Source organism: Triplophysa rosa, linkage group LG17, assembly GCF_024868665.1.
Source record: "Triplophysa rosa linkage group LG17, Trosa_1v2, whole genome shotgun sequence".
In the NCBI taxonomy this organism is placed as follows: domain Eukaryota; kingdom Metazoa; phylum Chordata; class Actinopteri; order Cypriniformes; family Nemacheilidae; genus Triplophysa; species Triplophysa rosa.
Genome location: NC_079906.1, coordinates 20,136,197 through 20,148,466, shown reverse-complemented (window position 1 = coordinate 20,148,466; position 12,270 = coordinate 20,136,197). Strand labels below are relative to the sequence as shown.

The 12,270-nt window shown below is 40.7% G+C and overlaps 1 protein-coding gene across 2 annotated transcripts in view; it reads left to right on the top strand.

Moving 5' to 3' along the window:
* The first annotated feature begins 263 nt into the window (after positions 1–263).
* Positions 264–12,270, top strand: part of kcnd1 (potassium voltage-gated channel, Shal-related subfamily, member 1) — a 47,607-nt gene continuing 35,600 nt past the window's right edge. Inside the window, exons 1-2 of one of the 2 annotated variants that reach the window (XM_057357439.1) lie at positions 264–690; positions 1,581–3,410. In XM_057357439.1, the coding sequence (XP_057213422.1) occupies positions 2,296–3,410 (1,115 nt within the window). In that variant the 5' untranslated portion in view covers positions 264–690; positions 1,581–2,295. Of the gene's footprint in view, positions 691–1,575; positions 3,411–12,270 lie in introns of both variants that reach the window. The other variant, XM_057357438.1, reaches the window with a different exon arrangement.

Here is a 12,270-nt window from a genome sequence, read left to right as displayed (position 1 = left end):
ATCTTCGTCAATGTGCTGCATCCATCTTCTGTGCCACATCCATCATCCCTTCAACAGTTCTGGGGAGTTACCTCCGCTAATTTACGTCACAGGCTGCCTTTGGTAAGAGTAACACCCCAACACGTTCAAACACGATTGAGCGACACTGTAATAAAAATTACATTCATCATGTGCTGCTCCCACTGTCGAGAGAGGTGGAGCAACTTGAAACGGTTTGTTGAAAGAGGAGAGGATGCAGTGCATGTGTGAATGCGGTAAGATGCAACAAAGAGCGTGAATAGATTCAGTGTTACATTATTTTCAGGTTGACTGAAACCTGAGCCCTGATCTCTTTCTCTTTGACCCATTGTAGGATGGATGCATTTGCAAGAGATATTAAGCTTTAAATGGATGTGTATAAGTGTAGAGAGAGAGAGAGAGAGAGCGAGGTAGAGAGAGTGAGTAGGTAGAGCAAGCAAATGAGTGAGCACGGAAGAGAGAGAGGCAGCGCACGAATGCAACAGAGTAGCGGAGGAGAGAGAGAGGGAGAGAGAGAGAGAGAGAGAGAGGCAAGCGCTAGGCATTACGGTCGCATGCGATATGCCTGGACTGCTGCAGAGCGGCTGCTGGTTCCTTCCTTTTTTGTTCTTTCATCTGCTTTCGTTCACGTTGGATTCTTCATCTTCTCTTCTATCTCAGCCCTGCTCAGAGGTAACCAACATTTTTAAATATAGATCATCACTCTTGAGGCAAAGCCGCATGTCCTCGTAACTTCGTAATGGAGTGCTTTGGCACTTTTTTGTCATTTTATTTAGAGATGGCACTCATTTTGAGAGGTACTTAAGGGACGTGGACTTGAAGAAAAGCGAGAAGGGTGCCTTTATGCTTGTGTTCGTCTTGTGTTGAAAAAAAACAAATAAGTTGCATGATGTGTTTTGGAGTAAAGCTGCTTTTGTGGAAAACGAAACCTTGTGTATTTAAACGCAATTTGCTGTTGATTTTCTATGGGTGCGTTCTTGCGTGTGGTGCAGGAGGTGTAGAGTAATGCGTTATTGATTTTTGATTGTGGGAGCATGTTGTTCTGGACATGCATTATGTTGGGACTGGGTTGGGTCACCTGTCCTCTGCTAGAACCTTTATGATGTGTCTCACTAGAAAGTTTTTTTAGCTGTTTTTGAGTTCTTATTGGAAGGTTGTTTAGATATTTGGATGCAACAGGGAGTTGCTGGTTAAGAACTAGGTAAACACTTTATCTATTGACTATTTGTTTCTTATTGATTGTGTCTTATTGATCACATAAAAGCAAATCAACAATCTAAAAAGCAATGTAATTTATTATTTCGGTGTTAAATACATTTAACGCATTTCTCTGTGCAAGAATATGTTAAACAATTTATAGCATTTTTGTTAATTTTATATGAATGAATAGTACATTTCTCACAAAGTTGAAGGCACAAATTATTTTTGCTCATAAGAAATATCACGAAAGTGACTTTAAAGCTTTAAAAGTGGGGCAAAAACCTTTACTATTACTACCCTTGTCTCTCTCGGACATCAGAACTGCGCTTCATCCAGGATGTTGTTGTCTTGTTTCAGGACAGGTGCATGAAGGAACGTCCATGCAAGGAAACAAGGCTTCTATGATTCTGAGATCTCTGTGCAAAAACCTTCTCTGCCTCTTATGAAATCGAGCAGTTACCTAAAGCTCAAGGAGGGAGAGAAAGAAAGAGAAGGAGCAATCTTATAATCCAACCAGAAATGCGGCACAAAAACAACGAAGCACAAATGCAACAGAAAGAATAAACACACCAGAGGAGAAATAGCCTCTTGCTCTTGCTAACTTCAGAAAGAATCATCCCAGACTAATAAAAATTTAAAAGAGCACAGCGCCGCAACAAATCAGTATTCTCTGTCCGAGCGTGCAAGCGATGGCTAAGAGAGTTAACCCTTTACATGGCTGAACTGTTTCATGCAACAACCACATCCTGCAGATACAATCCACAGCAGCGAGTCGTGAATTTGTCAATTTTCATGGTTAATTTCAGGATCATTTTTGATAAATGGACAGGAGTTTTACTTGAGATATTGACCATGAAAACATTCACCTCTTTCCATTTACCTCACAGGATTTCCTCCTAGCATAATAAATGGACAGACAAGCTGACTTATTTAAACTAACTAATTCGGCCGCTGAGACCCTCAGCTCGGATGTGGAAATACCTTTACGTTCTTCTTATGCAAAACTGCTCAGGGCCGCCAGGCATTTTCCATATTGGTATATTTAAGTATATTTAAGGTTAAGCAACCAACATAAAGATGGCCGCCGGAGTGGCAACATGGCTGCCCTTTGCCAGGGCGGCTGCAGTTGGCTGGCTTCCTCTAGCCACGAAAATCATGCCCAAACCACCTGTGGAAAAAAAGAGCCGCAACGACGAGATTCTTTTCGTAAATGTGAGCGGTCTTCGTTTTCAGACGTGGAAAAACACGCTGGACCGCTATCCCGACACACTGCTCGGAAGCTCGGAAAAGGAATTTTTCTTCAACGAGGACACTCAGGAATATTTCTTCGACAGGGACCCAGAGATGTTTCGCCACATTTTGAACTTCTACCGTACGGGCAAGTTGCATTACCCTCGACAAGAGTGCATTCAGGCCTTCGACGAGGAGCTGGCTTTTTACGGCATTGTGCCGGACATTATCGGAGACTGCTGCATGGAAGAGTACCGGGACCGAAAGAAGGAAAACCAGGAACGTCTGGCAGAGGACACGGAGGCCGAGAATGCGACGGACGCCCCGCTCCCGCCAGACAGCACTCGCCGAGAGCGTTTGTGGCGCGCCTTTGAGAACCCTCACACGAGCACCATGGCTCTGGTTTTCTACTACGTCACAGGTTTCTTCATCGCAGTGTCGGTCATAGCGAACGTGGTGGAGACGGTTCCCTGCAGGCCCATCAAAGGCAGCAAGAAAGAGTTGCCGTGCGGCGAAAAGTACTCTCTGGCGTTCTTCTGCATGGACACGGCGTGCGTGCTCATCTTCACCTTCGAGTACCTGATGAGGCTTTTCGCCGCACCCAGCCGCTGCAAGTTCATGCGCTCGGTCATGAGCGTCATCGATGTCGTCGCCATCATGCCCTATTATATCGGCCTGGTTATGCCTGAAAACGAGGACGTGAGCGGAGCGTTCGTGACGCTGAGGGTCTTCCGCGTCTTCCGAATCTTCAAATTCTCACGTCACTCTCAGGGTTTGAGGATCTTGGGTTACACTTTGAAGAGCTGTGCTTCCGAGCTGGGCTTCCTCCTGTTTTCTCTCACCATGGCCATCATCATATTTGCAACCGTCATGTTCTATGCTGAGAAAGGCACCAAGGGAACCAACTTCACTAGCATCCCAGCCTCCTTCTGGTACACCATTGTAACCATGACAACGCTTGGGTAAGTCCATTCCTTTTATATCTGCAGCTTGATGCTTTAAATATGCAGCAGCAATGACTTCTGTACACTGAGGTGTTTTCTGTGCCTGGCGAGCATTTATTTGAATTGTAAAGAAGCCGGGAAGTTAGTTTTTCCCTTTTGAAGAGTTTTTCTTCATTATTTGAGGTCTTATTGACACCGTAATCAGTGCCTGCAGTACAGCTCGAGTGAATGTTTGCCTTCATTTTCAGAATCCGCAAAATATTTGTCATAAAACAAGAGGAATGACAAAATTGTCTTTTTTTGTTTTGTGTTGCCTTGATTAAGCTGTTTCACGTAAAGGTAACACATATTTCACAAAATTATAACTGAACAAAAGTTTACATTTCCTTGGTTTTTATTGTGGTGTGTAGCTTCCTTGATGAATGACTGTTTTATGTATTGTGATAGTTTGTGCTGCTTTGTCCCTTAGTGGTGAGGTTGCCAAGTATTTATGAAATATCCTTCGTTTACTGCATATTATGTTTCTTTCCATACGATGCTGAGAACCAAGTTTGAACATTTACAATAATTGAGGGACTTACATACAACTATTATAAATGGTGCAAACATTTATTGATGCTCAATGCAATATTAAATCTATTGAAAACCACTGAGATAAAAACTTTTCACAGGAAATCTGCCACACATTTTGGATCACGTGAATTGTAGAATGTGCACCCGACTGTGATGTTTTCTGATAGAAATCTGAGATTTTTTCCAGTCATATTCCTACATCTTTTTAAAGCACTTTACAGTATTTGCTCAGTGTGTTGTTCTGCTTTGTTCACCCAAAAAGAAACATTTATTTACCATTAAGTCATTCCAAACCTGTATATGACTTTTTCATCTGTGTAACACAAACAAAGTCATTTTGTGTCCAGTTAAAGTCAGCGGGAGCCAGTATTGTTTGGTTACCAACATCCTTCAAAATATCTTCTTTTGTGTTCTACAGAAAAAAGAAAATCATACAGGTTTGGAATGACACAAGGGTGAGTAAACGATGAAATAATTGTCATTTCTTTTATATCATGTCAATGGCAAACTTTAGAGAAGCAGATATGATGTGAGTCCTCTGCCCACTGATACAGTGACGTCTCTCAGATTGCTGAATGGAGAGTGGGACACTGTCACTACGCTTGAGAGGAGGAGGAGGATAGATGAAGCTTAGTCATCTTTTGTGTGTGTGTTTCCTGGTAACTTTACAGCCAGATATGATGCTATTTGTTGAGTTGTTGTTGGGTAGATGAAAACCCACACAGATGTATGTGGCGAAATGAGGATCATTCAGTATTGTGAACTACAGAGGACTAGGCCATTCCAATATTATTTTGGTGGTATGTTCGCACATTTGCTTACAGTACACAACCAGAGTGCACTGTGTGATATCCCACAATGCAATGTGCATGAATTAACCTTTTATTTTCACAAATGAGATGGCAGAAGTACTGAAATAACATTTTATTTTGACTTGTTATTTGGTAAGCATGAAATGGAGTGAGGTCAACAGTGTAGCGTAGTACTCTTTGAAATCTCTGTCTTTGCAAACTGTATACGTTTCAAATGCTATTTAGAAGGTGGCAGGCAGAGTACATTACACACTGTGCATGTGCCAGTACTCCATTCCAAACATAACCAGACTCATTCATAGATTTAATGTAAACAAATGTAATTGTTTCTTGCATCCAACCCTTGCGCCATCTGTGCCACATCTTATGTCCGGATATATAAATATGATGCTGCACCTGTACGATGTACTTCTCACCAGCGGCTGAAGGGTGATAATGTGATTCACATTAGTGTTAATGACCACAATCTGCTTTTAAACGGAATCATATATTTTTATGCATTATGTAAACGTATCAGTATAGTAACATAATAGTCATAATATTTCAGTTTGACCTGCAAACAGCAGGAGAGGAGTATTAGTATTCTAGTGCTCCTCAGCAATACATCATTCTGCCCGTGTGAGAAGCGCTCATGCGTAACACACAGACTCTCACGTGTACACACACTGGACATATACACTCACCTAAAGGATTATTAGGAACACCATACTAATACGGTGTTTGACCCCCTTTCGCCTTCAGAACTGCCTTAATTCTACGTGGCATTGATTCAACAAGGTGCTGAAAGCATTCTTTAGAAATGTTGGCCCATATTGATAGGATAGCATCTTGCAGTTGATGGAGATTTGTGGGATGCACATCCAGGGCACGAAGCTCCCGTTCCACCACATCCCAAAGATGTTCTATCGGGTTGAGATCTGGTGACTGTGGGGGCCATTCTAGTACAGTGAACTCATTGTCATGTTCAAGAAACCAATTTGAAATGATTCGAGCTTTGTGACATGGTGCATTATCCTGCTGGAAGTAGCCATTAGAGGATGGGTACATGGTGGTCATAAAGGGATGGACATGGTCAGAAACAATGCTCAGGTAGGCCGTGGCATTTAAACGATGCCCAATTGGCACTAAGGGGCCTAAAGTGTGCCAAGAAAACATCCCCCACACCATTACACCACCACCACCAGCCTGCACAGTGGTAACAAGGCATGATGGATCCATGTTCTCATTCTGTTTACGCCAAATTCTGACTCTACCATTTGAATGTCTCAACAGAAATCGAGACTCATCAGACCAGGCAACATTTTTCCAGTCTTCAACTGTCCAATTTTGGTGAGCTCGTGCAAATTGTAGCCTCTTTTTCCTATTTGTAGTGGAGATGAGTGGTACCCGGTGGGGTCTTCTGCTGTTGTAGCCCATCTGCCTCAAGGTTGTGCGTGTTGTGGCTTCACAAATGCTTTGCTGCATACCTCGGTTGTAACGAGTGGTTATTTCAGTCAAAGTTGCTCTTCTATCAGCTTGAATCAGTCGGCCCATTCTCCTCTGACCTCTAGCATCAACAAGGCATTTTCGCCCACAGGACTGCCGCATACTGGATGTTTTTCCCTTTTCACACCATTCTTTGTAAACCCTAGAAATGGTTGTGCGTGAAAATCCCAGTAACTGAGCAGATTGTGAAATACTCAGACCGGCCCGTCTGGCACCAACAACCATGCCACGCTCAAAATTGCTTAAATCACCTTTCTTTCCCATTCTGACATTCAGTTTGGAGTTCAGGAGATTGTCTTGACCAGGACCACACCCCTAAATGCATTGAAGCAACTGCCATGTGATTGGTTGATTAGATAATTGCATTAATGAGAAATTGAACAGGTGTTCCTAATAATCCTTTAGGTGAGTGTATGTTACCTGCTATCAGCTTCTCTGGGATTTTGACATGCACATATTATACTGCGATATTCTTGAATGGATTCTGTGGGATGATGGTCGATGTACAACTAAGATAAGAATGTCTAAAATTCAGCATTTTTAACACAATTTCACGGCAAAAAGGTAACTATTTTACAATGTGGCTACTTTTGGCTAGTTCGTACAATCTCATTCATACATTTTAGTACGATTTGCTTTTGCGCCACGGTTAGGGGTGGGGCTTCAGTATTGCTTTTTCTAGTACTCGTACGTTGTTGTACGATTCACAACATGCAAATTCATATGAATAAAGGCCGTTCACATTATAACGGTAACTGTAGCTATAAAAAATAAGTTTTTAGGAGAATAACAGGGTTCACCTCACAACTATAACGATAACGATAAAGATTTTTCTAGTTAGTGAACGATAAAACACTGTTAAACCGTCTCTGGTAGGTCTCAAATGTTTAGCTGATCTACAATAATTTTAGTGAAGTTATTGTTATTGTCCGCTGGTGTGGACGCAAATATAGTTATAGTTACAGTTATCGTTTTTATGCGAGCGCCCTTTAGCCACCTCGTAAAATAGTTACGAATTCCTGTGAGATCAGGTTGGCATTTTTGCATTTTTGGATAACGTGACCTGCTCCACCTGTTGTAGAATATCAACAACAATATGTTTTGTGTGTAAGTTTATTAGTCTCATCAGGAGCGTTTCTCAAACAGATGTTCATGATGTTCTGTGTGATATAACAGCACAGCATTATGGTGTCAAAGAGGCAATCACCTCTTGTACATACAGAGGGCTGGGGATTTTGTCCTCTGGGACTGACTGGTTAAGTTGTGTAGTAAAGCAGTTGTGTGTTTGAAGACTATCGATCTGTGATGCTATTCTGCAATTTTAAAACCAAATCAGTGACTTTTCACCCTCAAGTTAATTGCTTTTACATAGACCCCTTGTGCTGTCTCCCAAGATTATCACATCTGGAAACAGTCATGTTGAAACAACAACGGAAAATGTTCAATATTCAATTTAAGCAAACCAGCACCTCCGTTTGCATTTATATGTTAATACGGTATGCATGACAAACAGAGCTCCAAGAACTGTTGCTTTTTTTTACCTGTAATCAGATTTCCCAAGTATAATTATGCATTTCTGGCTGTAAATCTCAACCAATGAAAAGGCAAACAACTCTGTCGTGTTGTATGTTAATGATTGTGTGAAGAGCATGAACGAATATGTTTGTGTCTGCGTGTGTTTCTAAAGATACAGAAGAGAAATCACATTTTTGTGAGCAGTATGTTTTAGGTGGTCTGGGGCTACCTGATGCATTAATATTTTAGCCCAGCCGGGGTCGATTGGCCGCCGTCCCTTTGATGATAGCCGGATAAGCGTTCTGCTTCAGCCTTACTGTGCAGAAAGGAACGTAATGTATGCAGATCAAGGGAGGGAGCGAAGAGTCTTCAGAGACTTCTCAGTAAGTGCACAATTCGATTGGCAATTCTGTGTCGACAGCTGAGTGGAATTCACATTGCCAGGACCTAATAAACAACATTCAGTCCCTCTCCTTTGACCTTGACAGGGCAGGGGTTGCTGAATGAAGATGTCTGCCTCGTTCCATTTGGATTCTGTGTTAAAAGTTTAATGCGCTCTCTACGTTATTATTTAATATGACCCATGAGAAAGCAGGATACAGTAACCCGATGTAAGGGATTTGAGAAGCTACTCGAACTGTTCTTGGCAGAGGGAGTTAACTGACTTCAAGATGTGCGGAAATGATGGACAAGAGAGAAAATGTTGTTACCTGCCATTTGTTTAAAGAATGAATCAAAGAAAAATACAGTATAACACAATAAGATGATAAAGCCTTGAGAGTCCTTTTACAAGGGCAACACTTTACAATAAGTTCGTATACATTTGAACACAGCTAACACAAACTAACAATGAATAATATATATTTTTACTACATTTATTAATCTTTGTGAATGTTATTTGACACAAATGCAGTTGTTCATTGCTTATTCATTTTAGTTCAGTGTACATGAACATACTGCATCGTCGCTGTCCGTTCAAAACCTCAGATGTTCAAATTTGCTGTTTTTTTAATGAGTACATAACATGAGATCATGAAAATGACATTTCATGCAGTGTGTAATGTTGCCGTGTTTGATAGTAAGCAGTCTGCCAAGTTGTAAATCCGAAGTTGAATGAATCACAAAGTTATTGGCTTGGAAAAAAGGGAGTCGACTCTGAATCACGCAAACGAGTCGTCCCTAGTCCGATTCGCAAACTGCCGCGGATTTACGTCACTACATATAGTCCCCGCCTACGTTTTGCTAGGACTGCCCGCAAAAACACTGTAATTCGTGAGCCTCATTCGCGGTAGACCAATCACAGCAGACTAGACCATCTGACCAATCACATCAGACTAGACCATCTGACCAATCACATCAGACTAGGCTAGCGGAAAGGAGGGGATTAGACAGATGAATCTGTGTGAACAAATCATTTGAGAGTCAGTCAAGAAGTAAGGTAAGAATAACTGCATATTATTACAAAATAATAGTGGTTTTACGCCTTCTATGTACCTAAACTTGTTGTTGGTCACTCCATAAACCAAAGTAGGACCTTAAAAATCCCTAGTTATGTACTCTTTAAAGTAATTAAATACTGTGTTGTTAAAGTTGAAGTTGTACTTTTTATTGGTTAGATATTTTTAAAACCCAGTGACAAACGTAAGGGGACAAACATTTTTCAACTTTTGATTTAGTTTTTTGAACGCTAAACGCTAAACTTATTGTTAGTTTTATTTGCTAGTTTCGAAGTTTAAATCCGTTACCTTACTAATGTCGATAACCAATTTTTTTGTAAAGCGTTTGTAGCGATTTGTATACAATATACTGTTTATATGATGGTATTTGTGCAAAATTTGCATTTTAAAATAGCTTTCACTTTGCACATCAAGGTTGATATGGACAGAAATTAAATTCACAAGTTTATTTGTTTAATCCCGGACATAATTAACAGATGAATTGTTGATCCATTGAGTGGTAATCCGAAGCACTGTACCACGGCACCACCACAGTACAGTATCTTGTGATGGCTCTTTTACTTCTTGCTTGTTTTTTGGTCTTTTATTAAAAACAGGTGAACGTTTTTCAAAGCTATTTCGGATTGTGAGAATCTTTAATCTTTCCCTTTAAAAGAGGACAAAACTTGTTGTCCCATTGCATAATCTCTTGTCTCTGGAGTACACATTCACCATCTGGTGTTGGATTATATAAGAGTCTTGTGGGAAAAGCGTCGCCCTTGAACAATGTAAGACCCGGGGGACCTCACAGCAGGCACGCTAAGCGCTAATGTCTGTGACAGAAAACACTGAACTTATCACTCCATTGAAGTCGTCAGGCTCGCTGATGGGTTTCGGACTGTTATTATTATTTTTTCTTTGTTAGACTGAAAACCTGTCAGAGTTATGTATTAGTAATGCAATGTGGCTCTGGATTTGGTTCAGTTCAGGTAATTCATCTCGTGCTAGAGGGAGCAGGCAGCACGCGCTGGTTTTTGGTGCCATGTAAAGTCTGCCGTGATTGGCTGGAGGATTGACGGTGGCTTTAAAGAGTAATTTGAATTCAGGTGTAGAGTTGGCGCAGTTCAACGGAAAGATTTGTGATGGATCAGATAGAGAGTGTGCAAATGGCTTACAAGGACAAAGACTGTGAATACCGTTAATCTAGGGGCATAACAATATATCAATGTATCGCATATCGCAATACAAAAACAATATGTTTCGTAGAGCTATGGCAATATGTTTTTAAATGAAATATATATATATATTTAAATTTTATGTAAAAATAGATGTTTATTTTTCAGTTACAGATCTATTCAGATTAGCCTATATTAGTTTACATAAAAATGGTTGAATTAACTCGTGAATGATGTCAAATCTTTAACAAAATAAGAAATGTTACAAAAAATTGTTAAGGTCTTGGGGAAAAATCGATAACAATTAATTTTACGGTGCCCTTTTTTACACGTTACTTGTATTTACTATAGTATTTACTATGAATTATGCATAAATACATGTTACTAACCCTAAACCAAACCATGTACATATAGTTAATTTTTATTCCTCGTTACAAGACAGCAAACACAAGGGCAATAAATAGGGAGCAAATAATGAGGGTAACGGGTGAGGGGCATGAAACAATAACAAGATAATTAATGAGAAAACAAGGGGGCAGCGGGGTCAGGAGAGGAGACAGGAAAGCACATGGCACACCAAAAACAAACAATGGCCATGTGCTTCCACACAAAACACGTGGGACTGTCTATATCCTGACACAGGACTAGAAAAGCATGACAAAGCGAGGCCGGATCGTGACAATGGTGTGATCTTTTGTTTGCTATTATTGTGTCTGTGATATTTTATTTGTGATATGGTTTTATCTGTGATTTTTGTGTTTCTCTGATACTCAGTCTGTGATTGTCTGTAATCTTTCCGTGATTATGGGGTGTCAGTCCAGTGTCCTGACTCTTGTGCTACCAAGTGCTATCAAGGTGTGATACTGACTTTGAATGTGTGCACTTGTATACTTGTATATGCTGTGGCTAAACCTGCAAAGTGAGCTGTTCTTATAAAACAGTGAAACTGATCTGTATATGTCTGTTTATGCATATCTGTACTGAATTATAGGGACTGAATAGTTGTTCACACTCACACTGGCTTCCTGACGGCTCTCAGGGGTACTGTAATCTTACACAGGAGGGATTCATCACAGATAAAGAGATTTGTTATGGTCTAAAGAGTCGTGCTGTATTATGGAATAGGATCAAAACAATACCCAGCTCTATCCAATCATGATTATTTCAGTTTTGTAAAGGTGTTTAATAGGAACGACTTTTAATGGCACGTGAAATAAATAGAAAAACAAAATAGATGTTATTGGAGGCATGGGAGCAAATATCCTGCTTGAAAAAGGCTGTGCATATATTAAGTAAATCATGAGATGAGGGTCAGTGGTCAGGAAGAGGCAGATGTTTTAAATCTGTTTGTCAGTGATAATAGTGAGATATGCGGCACATCCAGCACATGTTGCTTTGTGTCACAATACAGTCCTGCAATGAAACCTCAAAGGGAAATTCGGCTGGGTTTTCCACCGCCTCACTCGTTTCATCCAGGTCGGAGAATGTAGGAGAACTTTCTGAATGGTAATGGAGCTGTAGATTTACATCTGAACACACAGTGAAGGTCAGCTCAGGGGCAGGAGATCCAGCTCTCTGAAAGTGCACAATCATTACAAGTATCTATTTTCCTGCATTTCATTCTCAGCGGGGACTCCTCTCAACCTTCAGACTGGTTTCTGACATCCAGATGACGTACTGCCCATGAGTATTTATATGTATTCTGTAACCTGAACATGAGGATTACATGAGCTATCTCGAGTCTGAATCCTATTCGCTTTTTTAACAGGTTCAAAATTCTTTAGCACTCTGGATACGGTTTGGCCAACATGCACCCGCTCCCTATCCAAAAATAATTGTAGCTGCTCAGTCAGGTGGTCCCTCGCTGTGGTCCTTCTGTGTG